The sequence below is a fragment of the Rutilus rutilus genome (genome assembly GCF_951802725.1).
Source record: "Rutilus rutilus genome assembly, chromosome: 9".
Classification (NCBI taxonomy): Eukaryota; Metazoa; Chordata; class Actinopteri; order Cypriniformes; family Leuciscidae; genus Rutilus; species Rutilus rutilus.
The window spans coordinates 22,811,020-22,837,481 of record NC_140223.1 but is presented as its reverse complement, the minus strand read 5'-3'; the positions used below and the strand labels follow the sequence as shown (position 1 = coordinate 22,837,481).

Below are 26,462 nucleotides of genomic sequence, written 5' to 3'. Positions count from 1 at the left end.
GCGAGACTGTACTCTATAGCAGAAAGATCGACAAAGTCACAACCCAGACAATACCGCAGGCGTGTTCATTTGCCACCCTACAAAAAAGCTCTGGATATGACAATGACTAAAACTAAAGTATTTTCCGATGTTGGCCTGGAAAAGTAAAAGCTCTCCGACAGACGAGTCTCGCGGCACATGGTAAGTTTTACGAAAAAGAAAAAAGTTTTCTCCTGTGTCTCACAAGCGTGTTTATATGGTCCTTTTTACATATCTAAATCGAAATGTACGCGGATTCCTTAATCTCCGATAGTTCGCGTGGTGAAGAGTAAAGACATGGACAATGAAAAAGCCTAACGTTATATTTGTGCATTCTGGTATCGTGACAAGCACACTTCTGTTGAGCATTGTCAAGCTGTTACAAAGTTTGTATTTTTAACTGAGCACAGATGTGAGTCCAACCATCAAAGCAGAGATTTGGGCTGCGTCTCAAAACTTAGTGAGCTGGCTTCCTAGACAGCATATTATACCCAAAATGCTGTCAAGGTAGGCAGTCACTAGACTTTTAATCAAACCCAATCCGTTAAATTAACAGAAGGCTGTGTTTTATTTGAAATTAACCAATATTGTTTTTAACGGAAGATTTTAAAAAAAATAATTATTGTTTTATACTTTTTATACAACAATAACTAAAAAGTGATTAAACTACTACAATAAAACATGATTTTCACGGTTAATAAATGATGATGATGATGGCGAACATTTATGTAAAAATGTCGAGTTTATTTGCAATTGAGCTTAAATTGCTCAGTTTCTCACTTGAATGAATGGCTACAAACAACTGAGTAATTATGTTGTTTCCTGTTGAAGGAAGTGGCATTAGCATGATTAAGTACTACTCTAGAGCCACCAAATGGTGCCATTTGTCAGTAGACCTGAATAAAACAGCAGTCCAACTTTAACTTACCTGTTCATTATTGCAACCCATTAATAATGGTACAAAAAATCCACATATTCTATTTAGCCTAGATATTGTTTTAAATTATCCTTGTTCTATGGATTACGAGTGCTACAGTAGCCTATATTGCATAAAAACGAGATAAAGCTGTGCAGTGTGCATGAGCTTTCTAGGATATGGGTGGCAGCCTGCATTATGTCAACTGTACTGTAGTCAACAACCATAAAAATGTTGAACACTTTGATGCATGTCTCTAATGCAAAGGTTACGTGCTGCTGTTGGCATCACAAAAAGTACCTGGCATACAAAAGTATTAATGAGCTGTTTGAGACACTAAGCTCCCATTAAATCTGACCCCCCCCCCATTAAAGTACTGCATTCTTTCAGCTTTATTGGATTAGGATGTCTGCTGTCTGCTAATTAAATTGGTTTAGAACCAACTTTAGTTCTTTTGTACTGTAGTTTTCTTTTGGCTATGTAAACTCCAGGAAAGATAAATTACGTTTAAAGTGCCATGTACCTATTACGCGTACCTTATCATATAGCTGTCTGTGAATGTGAAGGGTCTGCAAAGTTGTAAAGTCGGAAGTGCACGACAAATAAAGTTATTTTCTCCCAAAAGAAAGAATTGACTCTGAACCGCCTAAACGCCTAACTTCCAGCCTCACTTTTGTGACCTGCATATGTAACAAGGTAACACATTTGCATAATGCCTGCCTATGGTCTTCATTGGCTGCCCGAGAACAACGTCCACTTTGACCCGCCCTCAAACGTGCTCGGATTGATTGGTAAAATCGACGTCGTCACTGTCTTTACAGTGTAAACAATCTCTCAGCTTTAAGGAAGCCTCCGGAGTGGAAGTTCAGTCATGGGAATGAGCGTTTTTTTTTGTTTAGACAAGCGGTAGGCCAATCACAACAGACTAGGCCGTCTGGCCAATCAGAGCAGAGCAAGCTCGCGGAAAGGCGGGATTTAGAGAGACTGAATCCTGTTTGTTTTTGATGTTGATTTGATGCTTATAAACCTGTTGTAGGAGACCTTCAAATCAAAACTAGGAACCTTTAAAATAGGATAATAGGCGCACTTTAAAATGACCTGCGTTTTGATACCAGACCGTTTTCATGCAGACTCGATGGGTGAGCCTCACAGTCTTACTAAAAGGGGAGGAAGATAAATGGTTTAAATATGTAGCTGTTAACCACTGACAGTGATTGCTCTTAAAATACATTCCACTTAGACTTCAGGCATTCTAAGGAGGGACTTAACAGTGTACCACACCTGGAGAGTTCATAACCCCTGGAACTCCATGCCTCCGAATTCCATGCCTCCAAATTCCATTCATTTTGAATGTTCTAAAGTCAGTGTTACATATGTGTAATCATTACCAAATACAAAATAAATAAATAAAGGGGCTGTAAATGGTTTTCAGTGCTTTCACCTCATATCCTAACTCCTAACCAGATCTTGACCAGAGCGAAAGGGAAAGACATGGCTGAGGTTACAAGTCTGTGTGTCTATATCCCTAACAGATACTCCCATTTAAAGGGATAGATCACCATAAAATGAAAATTTTATCATCATTGCCAATCGTTCTTTTTCGGACCACAAAAGGAGAAATCTTTTTAAAAATCTCACGCTCACACTCATCCATATAATGGCAGTACAGTAAATAGCAACCACACTCGATCAATGAAGAAAAAGACACACAAAAAAAAAATCAGATAAAACCACTGCTTTAATGGCAAACGTTTCGGTCTCATGTGAGCTTTCTCAATGCCAAGTTGACCACCGAAAAAGGTCACATGTGACCGAAACGTTTGTAGGCTGAAACCCTTTTGTATACCACCAGAACACTTGGAATATATGGCACTTGTCACATGATGGGACCATTCTGTGATACTTTTGTGTCTTTTTTTTAAAAGCTTGATGCTGGTCTCTATTCACTGCCATTACATGGATAAGCATGAGTGGGATTTTTCTTTTAATTCTCCTTTTGTGGCTAGAAAAAGAAAGACCGGCATACAGCATTAGGTTAGTAAATGATGATTTAATTTTCATTTTAGGTTGAACCAACCCTTTAAGCAGATTCATCAAGTATAAGCAGCACTTTACAGTGTTTACAGTTACATGGTCACAAAGACTTGGTACCACTTTCTCATAGCATGTCTGCTATTGTTATAGTAAAAAGATTAAAAAACAGTTCTAACTTATTAAATAGTTGTAAGTGTGCACTGCACTCTGTAACTTAGTGTTTTCATTGTACCTATTATGCAATCAATTACATAAGAGGTTTACCTAGCATGCTGGTTCTGTTAATCGTTATCTATAGCAGTACACACAATCTTGCAGACTAAATATTGTTCATTTTTGCTGCTTCATTCTCAAGTCTCTTTCGACCTGGTTTGTAATCAGGTTAACCCATGCCCAGATTCAGCGGTAACTTTGTAGAGTGTTGAAACAGGGTTTAAGTTCATGTCAAATAGTTAAACAAATAGCACATGGTAGGGTAATCAGGCAACAAAAGTCGTAAGTAGAGCGTGGCAAAGCGTTTATAGATTTTAGCTGGAGTCATAGAGAACATCTCCACCTTTTAGACACATAAACCTTTTGTCTGAGAGTCTTCTGCATACTTCATGAAAACACGTAAGCAAGATTCAGATATTTATGTGTAGAATGATGGTGTAATCTTATTTTGCACTTTCTTTAGTAATCAGTTTAAAATATTTACATGTGTAATTCAAATTATTCAATATATATATATATATAGGTCTACTGGAGTTATTCAAACTCTACTGGATACATTTCAAAGTAAACGAGTATGTGAACGTAGCATGTTTCCTCGATATATGCAAACATATTATGGTTTTTTTATGCTTTAGTAGAGTGAAAAAGTTACATACAGCACCTTTAAATATTAAGACCGTTTTCAATATTGATAATAAAAAAACAATGTTTCTTGATTAGAAAATCAGCATTTCAGAATGATTTCTAATGATGAGTATTAAATGATGCTGAAAATTCAGCTTTGCATCACAGGAATAAATTACATTTTAAAATGTATTAAAATAGAAACAGTCATTTTGAATCGTAATAATATTTAACATTGCCATTTTTTTCTGTGAGTATGAGAGACTACTTTCATAAACATTAATATTTTTTATATTCTTATTTTACTTTCAAACTGAATTACATTAGGACGGTAAATGATCATTAGATATTTAGACATGCGTTTAGAGTTCTTTCCATTTTTTTTTAACATTTATTTCACAAGTAAACCTGGCAATATAGATATGCGATATACAATAATATTTGGACTTAATCATTGCTAATAATACTGGTTTGCATATATTAAAGCATCAAAGTCTGAGTTTCATTTATATTCTTTTACTAAATGATGTACTAACAGCTCTTAAATTCTCCATGAGAAAAGCCTTGCACCCAAGTTGTTACTGTAATTGAAAAAGTCCAATTTAATAGGCTCTTTGATCATAAGAATTAGGTCAAATCCTTTGAGAAGGTGCAGAAAAATTAGGGCTCATCAAGTTGCACTAGAAGAGAAGAAGCTTGAATATTTATGTTTTTCATGGAAAGGATGAATAAGCACAGACCCAGAGTGTACCCAGCATGTACGTACAGCTGTAAATGATTGGCTACGTCGGTTTACAGAATTAACACATGTAAATGAGCGACTAATGATTTCTTCAAACCTCTCAAAGGCCCCTGTGAAGTGGATTCTAGTTCAGTTTAGATGATAACATATGTCATGCAAGACATTCAGTCGATTTTCTTGAGAATGATTTTTGATGATGCTCGAAGTTAATGTGATTTGATTGGTTCTGTTTTGGGACGTTCATGGCTATTAAATTAAACCCTTTAATGTGTGTTTTTTTGGTTTATAGCTCACCATGGCCACATTGCTGTGTCTCTTCTTCTCTGTGCTTGGCCTGGCTGTCATGGGAGCAGTGAAGAACTGCCATCCGCAGTGCCGTTGTGAGGTGGAGAGCTTCGGCCTCTTCGACAGTTTCAGCCTGACCAAAGTGGACTGCAGCGGGATCGGCCCCGGGAACGCTCCTGTCCCCATCCCTCTGGACACCTCCCATCTCGACCTGTCCTTAAACTCCATCACATCCATCAGCGATTCCATGCTCTCCGGACCGGGTTACACCACCTTGGTCAGTCTGGACCTAAGCAGCAATGTCATTGCACAAGTCAGTCCCAAAGCGTTCTCTAAACTTCGTTATCTGGAGACGTTGGACTTGAGCAACAACGCTCTTGAGGGTCTTGGCGATGGCTGCTTCACTGGACTCCCTCTCGTTGAGCTGGACCTGAGTGAAAACCAATTCAAAGAGTTCAGCCTTGATCTCTTCACCACCAGGGCACAGGATATACCAATCATGGTGGACCTGTCGCGAAACCTTCTGACCTCCATTACCAGGAGGACGCCCGGCCATCCGCTGTACATCAAGAGTCTTATGCTTGCAGGGAACAGATTGAAGACGGTCCCGATGCTTAACGGAATCCCACTTCAGTATCTCAACCTGGACGGGAACCTCATCTCCAGCATTGACGCAGGCGCCTTTGATTCGATGACAGAACTGGTTCACCTGTCTCTCAGCGGCCTGTCTGACCTGACCTTGATTCAACCAGGTGCTTTCAGGGGTTTGAGGAACCTGCAGGTCTTAGACTTATCAAACAACAGCCGGCTCAAGACGTTGAGCCCAGATGTATTTAGCGGACTCGTCTCTTTACAAGAGCTCCATTTGTCCAATACTGCTGTCACGCCATTATCAAGGACCGTCTTTACCCAGATGCCAAGCATAAAGAGTATAACTCTAGGGTCAAACGTGCATTGCTGGAAGACACACAAGCAAGGACAGTTTCACAGACAGATTGGACAGGCAAAACCCAATGATATACTTACCTGTGACAATGCAGGAATGATCTTATGAGCCTGAAGTGCCAGGAAAGACTCGTTTTCTCATCTCTGTGCCTTATTAGTATCTCTTAAAATCGTTTATATTTTCTAATTCAAGATTGCATCGTATTTGCACATACTATGCCAGCTATGGTCCGCTATTTTACAGGTGTTCATCATATTTTAACAGACACAGTACATACAGTAACAATGGCCTTTGCACTTTATCGATCACATTTCTGTTCTTTTAATGTCACCTGAGATTTGAAGTGTGATGTCAGCTCTAATGTGATGTTTATTTAGTTTTTTTTAGTTTTTTTTACACACACAGTCTTAAAGTGTCGTGTATTCAAACGACAGTCTAGTAGGTCAATTTAGAAGTCATGGTGCCTTACAGTGTCCTTCATTTAACAGTATTCTGGAACAAAACATAGTTTAAAGCTGTACAGATTACACTAATGCATACAAAAATTCTCAGAAGGTGTATTGGAATTATTTTTCAGTGGACCTTAAACACAGAGGGCAAGCAAATTTGGTTCATTTAGATGGTTTTACTTGTTTTAAAGTGGGGCATTTCTTTTTCGATCGAAGCACAAAGAATAAAATACAACGTGGAATTTAAGAATTTCAATTATTTTAGCAGTGAAATGTTTTCCTAATACTGAACCTAAAATATGATTTACAAACTACAACATTTTCTACACATCACTCAGTCTGACGCTTGAGGACGTTAATGAATTCTCTTTATCATTCCTGAGTCGTCATCGCAGACGTTTACATGATGTTGCTCTGAAATTTTGCACTTTTGATGGTTTAAGATGGCTCATCATGTGAGTTGAGGTATGTTTTATGTTTGTTCAAAACTATACTCCTAATAAAAGTTAATCAACTTTAGAAATCTAATATCTTGTGATTTAATGCTCACTTCCCCAAACAAAGTATAAAAACTTCCAAAGTTAAGCCAGGGCTCTTTCTGAGTCACGTAGTGCATTGGTCATAATACAGGCCTCACTAATGTGGTTCTCTTCAGTCTGACGCACTCAGACAGCAATGATTTGTTTATAAGAAACACCCAGTGTTTTATCCCACACTTTTTCTTTTTATTAAAATATATATACAATAATTAAGCATTAACCATTCACTCAGACTAACCATGGACAGCAGTTTTAGGTGGACAGAAGACGTCATTGCTGAATTGGACCAGATGCTTTAGGTTTGTAGTCTTCATATATCTCCTTAGCTACTCTGAATTGTTGCCAAGATCCAGCTCTTTGAAATTCTAGGAGACTAATGCCAGAGACACATCCCCCTCTTCTTTTCTACACAAAAGCTTAATGGAAAAAAGGTTTACTTAACGGCTAAACTTTCACTTCATCACTTCGCACTTTCTGCCATGCTCTGGATAAATAAGTAATGTAAATAAATGTGGGCCAATGAGGAACAACAGTCAAGAGCAAACATTCAGTGTTATCATGACATTCTCTACATGTTTCTGAGATTTCTCTTTGGAGAACACAAGAACACCATTTTATGAGGAGAAATCCTTTAAAAGACCTTTAAATGCAAATTAGAGTTGCATTTCCTGAAGAAAATACTAGCACTACAGTAAAATAGTTGGTTTAGTTTTCTTTGCCATTCTGCTACACTTTAGCACACAATTTTTTAATTAACATTCTATTAAATTAACATAATATTCAATGTTTATCTAGAGATATTCAATACTTATTCTCCTTTTTTTATATAAATTGTAGTAGTAGTTGATTTTTCATTTGTTAAGCCAACTTCACTGTTGTGACCTACCTAACAAATCAAAATAAATGAGCATTAACCTTTACCACTCTTTTACAGAACATTGTAAATGTCACAATGAATTGCTAAATTTGATTCAGTACAGACACTGCTTATCTTCCTTATCTTTCATGAGCCTCAACTTGCCTTACTGTGTGAGAGGTTGTACTAGATATGATGATGTAAGCAGTATATGGTACAGAGTTGAATGGATTAGGGTTATGAACTTAGTCTGAATTGAATTTCTCCTCCTTCTACTTCTGTGTGCTATCCGGCTTTTAAAGCCATTGTAAATCTATTAGCCTCATATCACCTGCTTTCATTTTAGATAAGAACAGAAATTCAATGGGCCTTAGGTGAATAATTTGATGGCATAATCAAAAGCCACAATCCACTTGCAAAATACAAATGTTGACATAAAAAGCCGTGGTGCATGGATTACGTAAATTTTTTACTTGTAAACACCAACCATGTAAAATCCTCTAGTTTGTTAAAGCCTCTCGACACCAGATTCCCAGTGTCCAGTTAATTCAAGGCTGAACTGCCAGAGAAAAGACAATGGCCCACTGCCAAACACCTGACACAAACTCAAAGCACAAGAGAATCGATATGGAACAAACAATCAACTTTAAGTCAGATTAAAAGGCTTCAATGTCTGGAACCAGAACACAAACAATAAATGGAATGAAACCTAGAAAAAAAATGCAGCCATGGTCACATTTCGCCCATGAAAAAAATCTCATGAATTTTTCATAGGAGAAGCATTCTTACAAAGTGCCACGCAAATGCTTGTTTCAGATAGCATGCTGCTATTGATTTCCAAATCAGATTCATAGCATGAGAAAAAAGATATGAAATCTTTTTCATAGTTGTACTTTTAAAATGATACTATACATGCTCATAAAACATCCCACAGTCTCATTGCAATTCGTATATCTGTTTTACATTTTGGCGAATTGGTGGCTGATTTGTGTAAAGTCGTATCTCATTCGTAAGTTTTCGTACAATCTGTTTACACCCCTGTGACAGGTATATTTAGGGGTGGGGTTAGGGGAGAAGCTTCATTTTTTCTATAAATTGTATGTTTTCACATGATTCACATTCATACGAAACGACCACTTCACAAAATAGTTACGTTTCCCATGAGATTGGGTTGGGTGCACAGTACAAACAAATTAAAAGTCCTCATGTGCTCCCTTGAACAAACAAAGACAGGAGGGTAACATGGCTATCTAGTTCGAAATACCTTTTAAAAAAACACTTAAGCAAATAACAACTTTCTCTAGATTGCACAACCTTAAAACAGCATGAACCAGTTGCTCTAGATATTTTCTAAAAGTGTGCTGAGGTTTCATTCTCAAGCTGTTGTTGACATCACAAGCAGTACAGTCATTTTCATTCCCTTTCTGCCTAATGTTAAAGACCCAGCGTAAGTCTCACAGTATCAGAAACCCAGCACAATAGAGCCTTTCTCGCTGTAACACTGCGTGCAAAAGAAAAGCTTTATTGTGCACCAGAATAGACACATCAGGCTCTGTGTCCATACGTCACGCTCAACTGGGTTAGTTTTTTGTGTCAGAACAGGCCTTTGTAGCTAAAATCTCTTGCAGAGGTGCTGACCACATGATGTTTGCATTCCATGTAATGCATTAGCGCAATACCATCTTGCACTTGTATTTTTTATATTTTTTTGCCTACTTCTGCAATGTGGGTTCAAGAAACCTCAGAGAGCCTCAAGCTAGGGGGAAAAAAGAGCCTTGTTGTAGATTCAATGAAGGCTGAGGACGTAATCTGATCATGGAGCAAACTGCTTTGCCAAGAAATCTTTCTTTCTTGGGACTGTACCACTCAGAGGACACTAATCTGTCTTTTCATGTGTGAACAAAAATGATTTGTACATGGCTCTAAGCATTAGCTAACTCCTTTGTCCTGCAAGGCACTGTATACATCGAAAATATGGAAGAAATTAGTGCTTTATTGTCGGTTTAGTCACTATTGTTTGCTCCTGAGCATAGACCTGTGAGTGTTTGCTTTTACTTTAAAGCACGTGGGTTGGTCAGCTCATGCTTATTCCTGCCCATTCCTGAGTGGTCATTCCAGGTTTCCTGTTTTGATTGATAACAGTGAGGATTGGAGATCAGGTTCACTTTCAGATCTGTAAAAAGGGACGGCAACAAAGTTTACAAAAGTTCTTCTGCAGCTCGTACGACCAAGCTAAACGATTAAATGATTGTGTTAGACATTGTGTAACTTTGGGTTGGTGTTGTACTGCGGGCGTTCCAAGAAAAACAGACATATCCTGATTGTTAACCCACACTGCATCTGGTTGTCATTAAGGTTCGCTGACTCAAGTTACTCACGGCAGGAAACAATCGCACAGCTCAAAGGAACCTTAGGGAGCTTCTCTTTGCTGAAATGCTGCATTTGTTGTTTAAAGAGATAATTTCACCCCAAAAATGTATATTCTCAAATTATTGTCTAACCCTCATGTTGTTAAATCTATGGATGAATATCATGTCATAGGATGCCATAAGTCACTTTCAAATTAGTGAGAAGTTGTCATAGCTCAAAATTGTATAAGTCCATATTATTTATCTTAAAAATGTGTTTTTTTTAAATATTTTTATTAACCTTATTATTAAACTAATTATATAAAACTATGTTGTCAGTGATTACAAGTAATACCCTGATTTATAGATTAGCAAGACTATGCTAATCAATGACTAGAAGATAACTCCACATAAGCTACATAAATTCAACAACTAACCATTCAGAAATTTTCAGTTGCTTCTACATGTTGTCACTTTTTCTTGAGTCTCCCCATCATTGTCTGACTCCGGTTTGAACATAAAAGGCTAAACGTTTTTGAAATTTCCAGTGCATGCGTGTGTGAGGTAAAAGAACACAAGCAGTTGTAGCTCCGCCCCCTGTGCTGGGAGCAGCAGCTCATTTGCATTTAAAGGAACAGACACAAAACGGTGCACCCTCAAAAAGTGACAATTTTAACATGCTATATAAAAATATCTGTGGGGTATTTTATGCTAAAACTTCACATACACACTCTGGGGACATCAAAGACTTATTTTACATCTAGTGAAAAGGGCATTGTACCACTCCTTTAATACATTTTATGGCTTAACTGACCAGAGCAACTGATCCTAATTCCAGAGTTTTTCACACAACCTGACTTCCTGTTGGGCTGATGTATGACTATGAGGGCGAAAGTTTTTCGGCTTGATGAGATCTATAAGTGTATCAATTTGGTTACTGTATGTGAAAATTGATACGCTATACCGACTAAAATAATAATATAATAAAAATATAAAATATAAAAAATAATTATAATAATAATAAGTATACATACATATATATATATATATATATATTTGAAGAATCTTTCCATATTGCAATTAAGTTTTACCTCTTAACAAAAAAAAACTTTTTTAACTTTCAAGGCTTGTCTTTATCATATGAATTTGACCCTTTTTCAATACAGATTTCAAGCTAATTTATCCAGTGTAATCTAGTGTAAATCAAGAAATTGTGAACGTCGTTCATCTTAAAGCAACAGAGCAGCAGCAGGTTATGTTTAAGCTCAGCTTTTATCTCCAGCAGCAGCAGCTGTGTAATTGCCCGCACATGCCCTTTTATGCCTCAGCAATATCCAGATTTCCCAGCTGACTGCTGTGAAACTATTTAGCTTTGAGCACCACCATGTGGCTGCAAAAAGTAGAACAAACTATTGTTCTTCAAGGAATTTCAGTGACAGAAAGTCATATACAGTATAACGCTTTCACGCATAGTGGTCACTGTGGACAGCTATTCAAAAAGCATTTTTTTGCAAATGCATGGATTTTTATGGCAAGGTTGCACATTAACAGTGGACTCTTGTGCATCATCCTATACATTGCCACCAAGTGGCAAGCCGTTGTGTGTCGATTTTTTCCCCCTCCAAACCAAGATGGCCAATGGTCAGTCAGAAATGCCAAGTTGCTTCAGAATATCCACCCATTCCTTCTATCCTAGGAGACTCTTGTAGGTCATAGCACAGTGAAATTTTCCAAGTTTTGATTTTAGATTGGTAGAAAATTCTGATTAATCATCTGTCCACTAGTGGACCTTATGCATCAATGGCTATATTTCAGCTACAATTCATACTTATACTGTGAATGTTGTTTTTGAAAATACTTAATCTGCAGTAACTTTTTTTTTACTGTAAATAAATGTATTTGTATTATTAGAATGTAATTTTCATTTACATCCAAAAAGTAATGTGATTACATAATGTGTGACTTGTAATGCACGTTACTTTTACTCGTTCTTTACTCGTAACATCAAAAAGTAATCTGATTACGTAATGCACTTTACTTGTAATTAATTACTTTACTTGTTAGATCAAAAAGTAATCTGATTATGTAATGCATATTACTTGTAATACATTACTCGTAACATTTAAAAAAAATATGATTACGTAATGCACGTTACTTGTAACGCATTACTTTACTCGTAACACTCAAAAAAGCAATCTGCTTGCGTTATGTATGTTACTTGTAATGCGTTACCCCCCAGCACTGCTCATTTCAGATGAGATTGAAAACACCTGATTGCGATTCTCAGAGGAGGACTATGCTAGAAATGTGTCCATCTTGAACATAATCAGAATATACTGCTAATAAGGGTAAATTGACATACTCTGGTACACTGAAGGGAGCATCTGAGTGGTTTCCACAGTTGTACCTTGACAGGCTGTAGACATTTCTGATGGAATCACGTCCTCATGTTCGCAGAGTTCAACTTGTATGAAGTTCAATTGCCTTTGCAATATTTGGCATTTATATTTTTTGTATATATTTTATAGTTTTCACATAAAATTTTTATTGATTGGTTTGTTAAATACACACACTATATCTATTTGATTATTGTATTATGTTTAATACAGTATCTCTTCAGTTTAAACCATAAACGCATGCTGTCCACTCAAGTGGACATCTGAAAATCTCTTTGAAAAATGTGTAAAAAAAAATAAAAATTACTACAAAAATTCCAATCTTGTTTTTCATGCCCTAAGAGCAATAAAACACATAGGAAAAAAAAATCCTGACTGAGGTTATCATAATTCATGCATGAAAGGGTTCTTTTTTTTTTTCTTTTTTTTTTCTTCAGTAAGGTATCTGGAAATCATTGGCACATTTTTATGTTTAAGCATAAATCTAACAATGTATAATAATTTCCCAGTGGTGTAAGAAACAATTGTATTCTCTATTCACTCTTTGTATCTAATGCAGTTTTTCTTCTCACATAATACCTTATTTGAAGGATGTTTGGATATTTTTACACGAAAATGACAATTATACTAAGCAAATTATTATTATTATTTGCAGTATGGGAAGAAACTCTAAACAGCAACAACACAAAGAAAAAAAAAATATCGACTGCATTTTAAAACTTAAGGAAGTTTTAACTTCCTTATCTGTAGTTTAATTTCCTGCCCAGTGCAAAATTTGCCTTTAATACCACAGCTGACAGACACACATAGGCTATTGCAAGGAAGGATTCACAAAGTAGCAATGCTAGTCTTTCTAGATTACATCATTCGTCTCCTAGTTTCAGTCCAGTTATAATGGGATGTCAACACTGATGGAGATTCCCTGCTCCAACAGGAAGGATATGATCCATGTTTTCCTCTAGCGTGTGGCACCAATTGTCTTTCCTTCCTTAAAGTGCACATTAACAATTCGGCTGAAGCTGCCAAGCGTAATTAAACTAAAAGAGTACATTTCCCTGAAGTGAATAAAGAGAGTGGGTGTTTACGGAGCTAGAAAGAGTTTAGAAAGTAACTTTTGTCGTTGTACGAAGCCTACTACGGAGACGTGACAGAAGAATCATCCGAACTGCGAGGACGGTCGTCAGATAGTAGGCTATGGAAAAATTGTAAATGATGAAAAGCGCTTACAGGTGTTCCTTGACGTTTCTGGCATTTTTGAGTATGTTAAAAGGTAAGACACTTCTCAAATTCATAGTTAAAACTGCGGTACTTTCAAAAGTAGGCTACTTAAAACTGTTTTTCTTAATAAAAATGTTTTCGTAGTGTAAACATGTCCTTCTCAGACTTCTCTTTTTAATGTTTTTACACCCCAAAACCAACATTTACTCACCCTCGTGTTGTTTTAGACCGGTATGAGTTTCTTGCTCTGTTGAACACAAAATAAGATATTTTAAAGAATATGGGTAACCAAACAGTTGTGGGGCACCATTTAAGTCCATAGTAGGCTATGGGGGTGGGGGGATACTATGAAAGTCAATGGTGCCCACAACTATTTGGCTACAAACATTCTTCAGAATATCTTCATTTGCGTTTAACAGAACAAAGAAACTCAGACAGGTCTAAAACAACACAAGAGTGAGTTAATGATGACAGAATTTTCATTTTTTAAACTATCTGTTAGTAGCCTACAATCGTAACACAGTAGCCTATAAGTGCTTTTGTGTAACTAAAATCTCAACTCGCTTGTTATACTCTGATTTCAGCATGTGAACTATGCCCATCTGTTCGAGCAAGTCGTGCTTCCAAGTTTGTTCCAGAGGGAAGCAATCTCGAGTTGAGTTGTGAAGTGCAACACTGTGGGGTTGGCTGGACTGGAGGATGGGTTTTCCAGGAAATGCAAAACACAGGATTTACTCACCTCACCCCCTCCGAAAGAATCGAGCTGTCTAATTACAGCTCAACAGCCAATAGCACACATCTGTTAGTCCACATTCACAACATCAACCAGTCAGATGCTGGATCATACAAGTGCATGATAAACTGGCCTCAGGAAATTATCAGCAGTGGGCATGTGACATATGTTAATGTGACTGAAGGTATGTGTATTCTGGACATGCTATTGTTTTGAAATTTGCATACAGGATATCGCTAAAAAAATAAAATGAGAAAGTATGAATGGGATCATCAACCTTTAGCTGAATCAAATCCATTTAATGTCTTTATTTCTGAACAGCATCAGCAGACTCATCGGGAAGAAACCTCTATCATAGAGTTCTGCTGTGCCTTAGTGCCTCGATGTGCTTTCCTCTTGTTCTGGGATTAGTTTGCTGTCTGACCCGGGATCATCCACCACCACCCCCTGTCCCGCCTCGCTCCTACACTTCCTGTAAGAGCCAACTCTGTATTCTGCAGATGTGTCATATCAACTCATCTATCTATATATGTGTCATGTCATATATCTATCAACCGGTCAATCTATCTATCGACCGGTCAATCTATCTATCGACCGGTCAATCTATCTATCTATCTATCTATCTATCTATCTATCTATCTATCTATCTATCTATCTATCTATCTATCTATCTATCTCTATATATGTGTGTGTGTATTGTTGTTTATCTGCCTAGTGTTTAATTATTATTATTTTGTTTCTTGTTGCAGCTAGAGTGAAACCAAAAAAGGAAGTAAGTACCTCAGTTTCTTGTGCTTTCTGGTTTGTTTAAAGCAGTCATTGACATTTTTTTTTTATATAATGTTCTCTGAGGTCCAATGTTATCAAGATTATCAAGATACATTAAAAAAACATTTTTATTAAAATCATTTTCAACGTCCCTGCCATTACATCTCGAAAACTTCCGATGTTGAAAAATATTTTGTTAAATAGTTGAAACATTTTCCAACAATGTGAAACATTCATGATTATTACATATGCTTTATAAGTCGTGGTTGTGGCAAATAAAGTGTAGTGTCCTGTTTTTAAATAAAATAAAAAGGATAGAATAGCATATCACAACTATTCAGTTTGACTGCGGCGCTACAGTATAAATACTCAAAAGATCTGTATCAGACAAAGCAATAGTGACACATGGTAAAAACACTGTCACACACACGTGTTTTGCGACATTACTGTCGGATCCAATGTAGTTGGCACTGCGTCATCTGTTATTTTCAGTCTCTGAAAAGCCTGCAACTGTGTCTTGTTTAAAAATGAATCCACAGTAAAATGAAGTGAACAATTGAATAGTCTTACTGACGCTTTCTTAAAGGGATAGTTCACCCAAAAATGAAAATTAGCCCATGATTGACTCATAGCCCATCCTTGGTGTCCAGTATATGACATTCTTCTTTCAGACGAATACAATCTGAGTTATATTAAAAAATGTCCTGGCTCTTCCAAGCTTTATAATGGGAGTGAATGTGTGTCTGTCTTAGTCCATCAAAGCGCATCTATTCATGATTAAAGTGCTCGACACGGCTCTCCGGGGGTTAATAAAGGTCTTCTGAAGTGAAGCGATGCATTCGTGTAAGAAAAATATCCATATTTAAAACTTTATCGACTAAAATAACTAGTTTCCAGCAGACGGCCGTACGCATCGATTTACGGCAAAAGATTAAAGGTCCTTGCACACGGAGTCCGAAACGTTCGTATGTGTTTTTTCGTATTCGTCATTCGTGTCTCAAAATGCTTCTTATGTATTTATTTTTTAACGTGCGAAAATTTATGACGAGAATTATGGACTTCGGAATTTAGTGTGGAAGGACCTTAATCCTTTAACTTGACGCACAACGTAATGACGAACGTGGTTGCCCAGCCCTGTTTGTTTGAACCGCGAGAGGCGTCAATTGCCGTCATTACGTTGTGCGTCAAGTTACTCTTTTGGCGTAAATCGATGCGTACGGCCGTCTGCTGGAAGCTAGTTATTTTAGTCAATAAAGTTTTAAATATGGATATTTTTCTTACACGAACGCAGCGCTTCACTTCAGAAGGCCTTTATTAACCCCCGGAGAGCCGTGTCGAGCACTTTAATCATGAATAGATGCGCTTTGATGGACTTCCAAAAACATACAGCCATTCACTCCCATTATCAAGCTTGGACGAGCCAGGACATTTTTTAATATAACTCTGATTGTATTCGTCTGAAAGAAGAATGTCATATACACCTAGGATGGCTTCAGGGTGAGTAAATCATGGGCTAATTTTCATTTTTGGGGGAACTATCACTTTAATGTTAGGATCACAAGGTTGGTAATGCAAAGACGTCTTGTAATCCCCAGAGACGTCTCCATGGTTTTGTTGTTGGAGTAATCCTGTGTCTCCTATTTACTACCACATGACATGTTTGAATCAGTGGGCGGGGCTAAAGAGGCAATGATGTAGAAGTAGGCGTTGATCTTCTTCTGTAGAGGCGGTCTTTCGTCGCATTATAATGTCATAATGTGACAAAATCTGAAACGAGTCGTTTTCTGAGCTTGGCTTCAATAAAAGCTGGTTTTCAGTTCTGAAACTTACAGTATATTTTTATAGTACAATGACCTCTTATATGTCAAAAGATCAAGGGAAATTAGATTTCTCTATTCATGACCTTTGAATATGATTGATTTCTTGTCATTATTTATGCAGTTGGTGTATGCAGAAGTTGCATTGAAAAATTCAAGGCAGCAGAATCATGGTCCAAAACAAGTGCCTGAGCCAACTGTTTACTCCTCTGTGCATTTCTCCTGAACAGAAAGACTTCATCTTGCATTTCTATCTAGCATGTGGCTGCGGGTATTTTTGAATACCAGAACAAACATGATTGTAAACATAGTGGCTGTACAGTTGCAATGTTAGACACAACAAGATTGATCACACTTGTGATTCTTTGAAATGTGAATGCTAGCAATGTTAAACACTTTGATTTAATATTGTTGTAAACCATATCTGATGGTGTTGATCTTCCAGAGATGCCTGTAAGATGTGCTTTGTGTATATGGATTGTGTGATTGTACCTGAAATAAAAGGAGACATATTTGAGCAAATGGCATTGGAGACATTTTTCAAATGATTTAGACAACAGACTGCTATTTGACACAAAATACATTTTATTTTATAATAAATTCTTAATGGCACATGCCATAACCAAATATACATATACATCATCTTTTAAATGATCTTTTAAATAGTTTTTGACTCTGTTTTTTTTTTTTTTTTTTTTACGTAACATCAACAACTTTTAAAAGCAATAAATTATGGCAGTACAAACATATATGCCATCACATTTTATGTGAATGTTCTTACTATCGTACAAGAATATTTAACTCGCTCTCTGCAGTCTAATGCCCTCACCAATAAGTACCGCAACTGATTCATGAGGAATGAGAAGAGACACATATTTGTAAATAACACAATTTCCAAAAAAAAAAAAAAAAAAAAAGTCCTTCAAAACATTATTCTTCCAGCCATGGTTGAATAACGGTGCATTAACATTACACCATTACATTACATTACACTGAATAACGTTATTACATCCACAAGTCCACAAACCATGTTGATGTGTCTCTGCTTTCTGGCCTGGTTTCACAGACAGTGCTTAGATTAAGCCAGGATTACTTGCTTTCGCACTGCAAGCGGATGCGGACTGTATATCACAGTCAACATACGGCTTTTTTGCCCAGGGTAAAGCAAGGAAAACTACACCTTACCTCAACAAGGCCATCATGGATGGCACTCCTTTTCATTTAAAATGCAGCATACGTACAGCAAACAGAGTATGTGTGAAACAGGCGTTAGTTCAATTAGCTTTTTTAAACGTGGTTTGGAAAAAAAAAACATTACTGGTGTGCATTCAGAGATAAAACAATAGCACTGAAATATTTTAAGATATGCCAGTGCAAGTTATTTCAGTTAAAACAGCTCAAACATGCATTTTAGTCTGGGACTAGCTTAAGCCTTTTCTGTGAAACCAGGGGTAAGTGAATCATTTAAATATATATATATACAGTGGGTACGGAAAGTATTCAGACCCCCTTAAATTTTTCACTCTTTGTTATATTGCAGCCATTTGCTAAAATCATTTAAGTTCATTTTTTTTCCCTTACTATTGTACACACAGCACCCCATATTGACAGAAAAACACAGAATTGTTGACATTTTTGCACATTTATTAAAAAAGAAAAACTGAAATATCACATGGTCCTAAGTATTCAGACCCTTTGCTGTGACACTCATATATTTAACTCAGGTGCTGTCCATTTCTTCTGATCATCCTTGAGATGGTTCTACACCTTCATTTGAGTCCAGCTGTGTTTGATTATACTGATTGGACTTGATTAGGAAAGCCACACACCTGTCTATATAAGACCTCACAGTGCATGTCAGAGCAAATGAGAATCATGAGGTCAAAGGAACTGCCTGAAGAGCTCAGAGATAGAATTGTGGCAAGGCACAGATCTGGCCAAGGTTACAAAAAAAATTCTGCTGCACTTAAGGTTCCTAAGAGCACAGTGGCCTCCATAATCCTTAAATGGAAGACGTTTGGGACGACCAGAACCCTTCTTAGAGCTGGCCGTCCGGCCAAACTGAGCTATCGGGGGAGAAGAGCCTTGGTGAGAGAGGTAAAGAAGAACCCAAAGATCACTGTGGCTGAACTCCAGAGATGCAGTCGGGAGATGGGAGAAAGTTGTAGTAAGTCAACCATCACTGCAGCCATCCACCAGTCAGGGCTTTATGGCAGAGTGGCCCGACGGAAGCCTCTCCTCAGTGCAAGACACATGAAAGCACACCTGAAGGACTCCAAGATGGTGATAAATAAGATTCTCTGGTCTGATGAGACCAAGATAGAACTTTTTGGCCTTAATTCTAAGCGGTATGTGTGGAGAAAACCAGGCACTGCTCATCACCTGTCCAATACAGTCTCAACAGTGAAGCATGGTGGTGGCAGCATCATGCTGTGGGGGTGTTTTTCAGCTGCAGGGACAGGACGACTGGTTGCAATTGAGGGAAAGATGAATGCGGCCAAGTACAGGGATATCCTGGACGAAAACCTTCTCCAGAGTGCTCTGGACCTCAGACTGGGCCGAAGGTTCACCTTTTCAACAAGACAATGACCCTAAGCACACAGCTAAAATAACGGCTTCACAACAACTCCGTGACTGTTCTTGAATGGCCCAGCCAGAGCCCTGACTTAAACCCAATTGAGCATCTCTGGAGAGACCTGAAAATGGCTGTCCACCAACGTTTACCATCCAACCTGACAGAACTGGAGAGGATCTGCAAGCAGGAATGGCAGAGGATACCCAAATCCAGGTGTGAAAAACTTGTTGCATCTTTCCCAAAAAGACTCATGGCTGTATTAGATCAAAAGGGTGCTTCTACTAAATACTGAGCAAAGGGTCTGAATACTTAGGACCATGTGATATTTCAGTTTTTCTTTTTTAATAAATGTGCAAAAATGTCAACAATTCTGTGTTTTTCTGTCAATATGAGGTGCTGTGTGTACAATAATGAGGAAAAAAAATGAACTTAAATGATTTTAGCAAATGGCTGCAATATAACAAAGAGTGAAAAATGTAAGGGGGTCTGAATACTTTCCGTACCCACTGTATATTTGGAAAGTAATTTTTTTTTTTACTCAATTGTGCTAATATTCACCTGTTCAATAAAGTCAGCAGTAGCTGCCAACCCAGTTTTGAACAAATTTACTGTAGTCTTTATTCAAAAAACTAAATGTATACTGAAAAGATTTTGCTTTAAAATATAATAAAATGTGTCTTTGTCAATCACACAATGGCATGTTTTTTTTGTTGTTAAAATCTTCCTCTTTGGTTTCCCTCGGGAAAGAATTCGACCTCTTCTCACGTCACTCGAAAATAACAGAACCAACTCATTTCTCAGAAGTGCACGGTTCTCTAAAGTGAAGAGTATTTTAAGGCTTACACTGATGGGCGATGCGTTACAAGACTCAAAATGACCCGTAATCTCTGCAACAGACAGGGTATAGTAGCTGTACAGGAGCTGATAATGCAGTTTTGTAGTCCTTCTCTCTTGTAACATTTAATGACTGTACTGTTCAAGTATTTCAAGTGGCTGTGTTAATATTGAGCATCTGTCTAGAAAGCAATCGCAGCTAGGCAAGGACAGTTTTCAACACTTGTTTGAGCACTACATTTAAAATGTTGGACTAACAGAGACGTTTGTTGCTTTTTCTACTAAGACTGGTGTCCTCTAAACCCTTTTTGTGCGAGATTGTAGGATCAGTTCTTAACATAGTGTTCAGTTGTGTAATATGTTGAACAGTAATAACTGTTGCATCGGCTAGAGAAAATGGTCCCTTTTTTCTTCCAATCTATAAAAATCCATTCATAGCCACTGCCTAGAAAGACAAAGAACAGACACACTGGGTAAATTATGTACGTTAAAAGTGCACAGATTCATTAAAGTACATACAAAACTAAGATGGAGAGATATAGTTAATGGAAATATCTATAGTAAACCTCTATTAAATGGAAATCAGTGTTATTTTAGAATTATTTATATACAATTATATTATTTTTAATATTTTAAATTATCTTTTATTTTATCTCAGGTTTAGTCATTTTAGTACTTCAACAAACTTTTTTTCAGCTAGATGCCAAGGAAACATTTCTAATTTTTCTATCTAAATGTATATATTTTTTTATGTCAGCAATTATCAAAAATTCTAGTTTCAGTTTTTGTTAACCTTCTGGTATTAACTTTTTTTCAGTGCTTCACTTTCACTTCACTTTATTTATGTAACTGCACCCGCAGACCAAAGTGCCGTACAATCAGCATAAAACATAAAACTTACTAATACAGATACTAGCCCAACATCTTAAAGGCTAAAGAAAATAAGTCATTTTTAACACAAGCTTTAAAAACATTTAAAGATGTGATCTCTCTAAGTTTAAGAGGCAGACTATTCCAAAGCCTCAGACCCGCAACAGCAAAGGAGGCCTGATCGCCTTTTAACTTTAAATGAGATCGAGGGACAGAAAGCAACGACTTATTATTTGATCTTAAAGACCTAGGTGCTTGGTGAAGTGCAATAAGCTCAGATACATAAGCAGGAGCCTTTTGCAGAACAGCAGAATTTTGTATTTTATCCTGAAATCCACTGGTAGCCACCTCAGAGAAGCTAAAATGGGTAACTAAAACTATTTAACAATCCATTAGAAAGGCCTTCATTGAAAATGATCAGACTGCTTTTTTGTTGTTTATTTGTTAACAACAATTATAGAACATGTTTCAGCATTCATTTAAAGCATTCATATTCCCACCAAATAGTTCCTATGCAATCCATATATGCTGTACTTGCTAACAAATTTAGTTTTTTCACCTCAAAGCTAATGATATCCATTCATTTTCATTCTAAATAAATAAAACGTAATAAAAAAACTTTATTTATATTTCTATGCAAGTATCAGTATTGAAAGTTTTGATATTTCAATATGCATCTGCTCATCCCTACTAGCTTAAATATGTGTGCATACAGTAACATGCAAAGTACCTTTTGTCCATGCAGTGGCTTCTGTCTGACCTAATGACCCTGAAAGAAAGGATTGTTCTCAGTGAATGTATTTTCATTATTCACTTTGCAAATGGAAATTTATAGATCTAATATACCAAATGCACTTTCACCATAAAACCCAGAGTAACACACGTGCCGTTATCATTTCAACATCACCGTTGTTATCAATCTGATCTACAGGGTGGGCCATTTATATGGATACACCGTAATAACATGGGAATGGTTGGTGATATTAAAGTCCTGTTTGTGGCACATTAGTATATTGGCGCTTTTCCACTGCATGGTACGGCACGGTTCGGCTCGGTACGGTTCGACTCGGCGCGGAACGGTTCGGCTCGCTTCGCTTTTCCACTGCGTGGTACGACTCGACTCGGTACGGCACGGTTCGGTTCGCTTTAGCTCGGTTGCTTTTCCATTGCAGTTAGTACCGCTTCAAAATGGGTGGGACTGATCGTTATAGTTGCCGCCTCTACTGCCATGACATCATCGTAAACGCGCCACATTTCAAACGCACAACACAGGGGATGGTGCTCTTGATTCTCGGCATGTTGTGGATGTTTTTAAATTAAATTAAACGTTCTTATAATGGTTTACTATATGGAAGGAAAATTCTTAACGTGTAATTAAACGTTGCGTTCATATTCTGGGCTCATCTGATTTTTTGTACATAGCATAGCCTACTTTATGATTTTAGTATCATAATGATTAATAAATGCACGCACAATTATCCGTGAACTTGATTTGAACAAATGCCTTTCAACTTGTGTGTGCAAAATTCAGAATTAAATGAATGTGCAGCAATCTTTACAAATAGAGAGTCTAGGCCTAATGTAGCCTACTGTTTTAAACTACTGCCATTAAAAAAAGCGCATTTAATGTTAATGTTATGTTATTTTTTTCCATCTGCCTATGTTGATTATGAAAAGTGAACAGCACGAGACGAGTAGAGAGACATGGAGCGAGTCAGACATAATTTTGACCACTTCATTAAGTTTTGTTCACTTTGTTTTCTTTAAAGTGAATTTCGTTTTGTATAAATTGTATCTTAATTTTAATAATTTTTTCATCAAACAATTGCCTGGATTGAATAAGATGCAAAATAGACAATTTAACCATTGAGGCGCCCGAGCGGTCACTTGCATTGTACGTTAACTGGAGCGCATCTCATCCTCAAATACACAAAGCTTGAAATGTCTTTAAACGAAATAATTCAAAACAAAAAGAAATAGGCTACTCTCTTATGTAATCCATTATGTGCATTTCTCTCTATAGGCGCGTTTACTACGAATATGGCGATCGTCAACTTCATCTTTGCCATGCACAGACACTGACAGAAAACACTATTTTATAAATAAAAATCAGTGCACGCGTTTTAATAAAATTAAAACTTTAATTGTGATCATTAAAATAATTGAATATTAAATAATTTGTGATAATATGTGAGGGGGCAAACTCCTCAAGATGGGTGGTGACCATCACATATACTAATGTGCCACAAACAGGACTTTAATATCACCAACCATTCCCATGTTATTACGGTGTATCCATATAAATGGCCCACCCTGTACAGTAAAACAATCGACTTTGAAACCAATATCAAAATACACACACACACACCCTCAATATTAAAGGTTATTCGAGGACAGGGTACTTACTGTGGAGTGGCTCAGCTTGTCGAAGCGGAATTTCAAGTTTGACCTTGGTGAAGTTTTGCTCTTTACATCTGAGGAAAACAGGGAGAGTTCTTGTTTTTTGTTACAGTGCCAACGTGCAAGAATTTGTGTGTGCATGCAAGTACATGTGTGTTTATGCATCTCATGGCCAAAAGTACAGTATGTGAACACCACCCTCAGCCTAACTGATGATTCAGACTATTTAAAGGGATCCTATTATGCTTTTTTACATTTATTATTATTTTTATTTTTACATCTGTTTGTGCATGAAAAAGTTGAAGCCTAAATTCAACCTGTTCATCATATTTGTTCATATGGATTAGTTTTACGATCTCTTCATGCACATTTTGAAGCATAAATGTGGTAGTTGCGTAGCTGTCAATGGAGGGACAGAAAACTCTCAGATTTCATCGAAAAGATCTTAATTTCTTTGATCTTTAAAAGTCTTGCGGGTTTGGAACGACGTGAGGGTGAGTAATTCATGACAGAATTTTCATTTGAGGGTGAACTATCCCTTTAATTGCGAGTCTGACTATTTCAACTATTACCGATTGCCTATTAATACTTAATGGTTTTGATGTGAAATGTTCATCAAGCACCTATGGGTGTGGGTTTCGGGTGTCTGTTCACTAGCCGTGTAGTGTATGACTGCTTTTTTCACCTGTGGGACTGCGGCACATGATCAGTGGCGTTCCGGAGTTCTGGCTTTCCACGCTGAGAGACGGACTGTACACAGATGAAGCCGTGGACGGGTGACTGCTCTGCAGGACACAACACACACCAAATGACAGTCTGAGTGAACTGCAGTGGCACTGTTAATACTACTGCATTTGTTATAGATTGTCCTAGAACTAGTTCTGGTGCAGTAATTAGGCACATTGACAGGCGTCAGGCTGAGTGGATCAATGCAAAGGGCCATTTAGAAAGCGTGCGATGGTTATCTGCAAATCAATTGTGTACTGGAAGCTTCTAGATGTGACAGAAGCGTAATTGAATTGTTTTCATAGTGAGCTTTTCTGAAGCGATTATCCGCAGGAGCTTTGCTAGAGAAAGAAACATATGGCAAAAAGTTTTTTCTTCATCATTTTGTCTCAGTTTAAAAAAGATGAAAAAATCCTAGATGTGGCTGAAGCATAATGCAATTGTTTTCAGTGAGCTTATCTGAGGTAATTATCTGCAAGAGCTTTGCTAGAACCAGACACATTGCAAAAATGAATCATTTTGTTGTTTTCCCGCTGTAAAAAAACATCCTTAAAACTTTTTATTACTCAATTGATTTGACTGTATTTGCTTTAAGCATAAACCTAACAAAATTTTGTTAGACTTAGATTAAAACAAGAAAAATATTTATTTTTCAAGGTAGATTATGCATTTTATAATATATAAAACAACAAAATAAATCATATGTATCATTGTGTATATGCAGTATTTATATATATATATATATATATAATATACACGAGTAGCAGTGCGATATAGCTGTATATCAGCACGGCTGTGATGCGGCCGTAGGTAATCGAATCACGGTTACGAGTGTGATATTGCGTTTATACAACAGTTTGACGGCACACAGGATTTAAGTGAAATATAGCCTTAATATAAAGTTATGAAACTTAATTTTCCTCTTAACCAAAATCAATTTGCTTTGGAACAAGTAATAGATTAATAAGACCAAAGATTGCTTGTTTGATATACCCAAAATGAATTATATCTCATGTTTAAACACTATCTATATAAGAGCCAGCAGCAAATTCCTGAAGGACTGGGCAAGGTGAAGCTGTTCTCTGTGGGTACATGAATGCTGTATATATATATATATATATATATATATATATATATATGTGTGTGTGTGTGTGTGTGTGTGTGTGTGTGTGTGCGCGCATGTGTGTGTGCATCTTTTGAATCTCCTGAAAGGTCAACAGAACTGTTTTTGACTGTGTGTGTGTGTGCGTCACCATTTCCAGCTCCTCCAGTCCGTCTCCATCCCCCGCTGTGCTGCTAAAGCTGCTGGTGCTGGAGGAGGATCGGGAGATATTAGCTCTGCCGCTACACTCTTTCAGCTTCACGAATGGCCTGCAGGACCAAACCAGCAGGACAGAGATCACACAACAGAAATCCACAATTCTTTATTTTGCTGAAGAACTATGAAATAAACAGGATATTGCTAAAGAAAATGTGCTGGAAAAGCATTTAAAACTGAATTTCGGAGTCATCAAAAGGCCAAAACATCCCAACATTGCATTTAAATCAGCGGTGGCTACATGAGGAACTGGAACTCAGAAACAGCACAAAGACCCACCTTTCTTTGTTTGGGCAGATCTCTGGTGAACTCGGATTGGACGACGTCTCTGACCTCACTTCCTGTGAGTGAGGGAATACTTCTGTTTTTTGGTCACTATGAAAACAGAAAACTGTTTATGTAGTGTTTTTCAGAAATACTAATGTACAAACGTTACATACACAGACACACACAAGTGTAACATTGTAAGCTACATTTGCTGCGTCTCAATTTGCATACTATCCATCCTAGATAGTATTCAAAATTGTAGGCTACCTAGTATCCCAAAGGTACCAAGATGGTCTACTATTTGTGTACAGAGAACCGATCCGTGCACACTCTAACGACTAATATTATCATGCACTGGCCGAAGATTCGATTAGAACTACAAACATGGAAAAAGTGTTAAAACCCAAAACACATGAGAAGAGTTCTCCGCATGAAAGTCCCACGACTGGCAAATCAACATGCTACTACATTTCTATTCAATATGAAATGAAATAAAATGTGGAGGATGTTAACTGTGACAATATGATTGACAGGGCAGTTTAAACGGTGACAGGATACATGTAACTAACT

The 26,462-nt window shown here is 37.2% G+C and overlaps 3 protein-coding genes across 9 annotated transcripts in view; 2 read left to right on the top strand and 1 right to left on the bottom strand.

Moving 5' to 3' along the window:
- tsku (tsukushi small leucine rich proteoglycan homolog) lies at positions 1 to 6,755 on the top strand. Its single transcript, XM_084419324.1, is given in 3 exon segments — positions 1 to 166; positions 169 to 180; positions 4,837 to 6,755. Coding segments are annotated over 3 exon segments (1,101 nt in total). The 5' UTR covers positions 1 to 127; the 3' UTR covers positions 5,887 to 6,755.
- Positions 6,756 to 13,174: 6,419 nt separating this feature from the next.
- LOC311296801 (uncharacterized protein) lies at positions 13,175 to 17,424 on the top strand. Of its 2 annotated transcripts, none has more exons than XM_084418710.1 (5): positions 13,175 to 13,636; positions 14,169 to 14,501; positions 14,639 to 14,791; positions 15,067 to 15,089; positions 17,027 to 17,424. In XM_084418710.1, the coding sequence occupies exons 1-5, from the start codon at positions 13,576 to 13,578 to the stop codon at positions 17,126 to 17,128; spliced, it is 672 nt and encodes a 223-aa protein (XP_084274836.1). In that variant the 5' UTR covers positions 13,175 to 13,575; the 3' UTR covers positions 17,129 to 17,424. The 2 variants fall into 2 exon arrangements, with proteins under 2 accessions (XP_084274836.1, XP_084274835.1); XM_084418709.1 differs by having other exon boundaries at positions 13,180 to 13,636; positions 15,061 to 15,089.
- Positions 17,425 to 17,600: 176 nt separating this feature from the next.
- Positions 17,601 to 26,462, bottom strand: part of rap1gap2a (RAP1 GTPase activating protein 2a) — a 91,490-nt gene continuing 82,628 nt past the window's right edge. For all 6 annotated transcript variants that reach the window (XM_084418701.1, XM_084418702.1, XM_084418700.1 and 3 more), the window contains 6 exons: positions 25,905 to 26,000; positions 25,561 to 25,678; positions 24,267 to 24,366; positions 23,588 to 23,655; positions 21,912 to 21,950; positions 17,601 to 20,756 (listed from right to left, as the gene is read on the bottom strand). In XM_084418701.1, the coding sequence (XP_084274827.1) occupies positions 21,942 to 21,950; positions 23,588 to 23,655; positions 24,267 to 24,366; positions 25,561 to 25,678; positions 25,905 to 26,000 (391 nt within the window). In that variant the 3' untranslated portion in view covers positions 17,601 to 20,756; positions 21,912 to 21,941. The remainder of the gene's footprint in view (positions 20,757 to 21,911; positions 21,951 to 23,587; positions 23,656 to 24,266; positions 24,367 to 25,560; positions 25,679 to 25,904; positions 26,001 to 26,462) is intronic.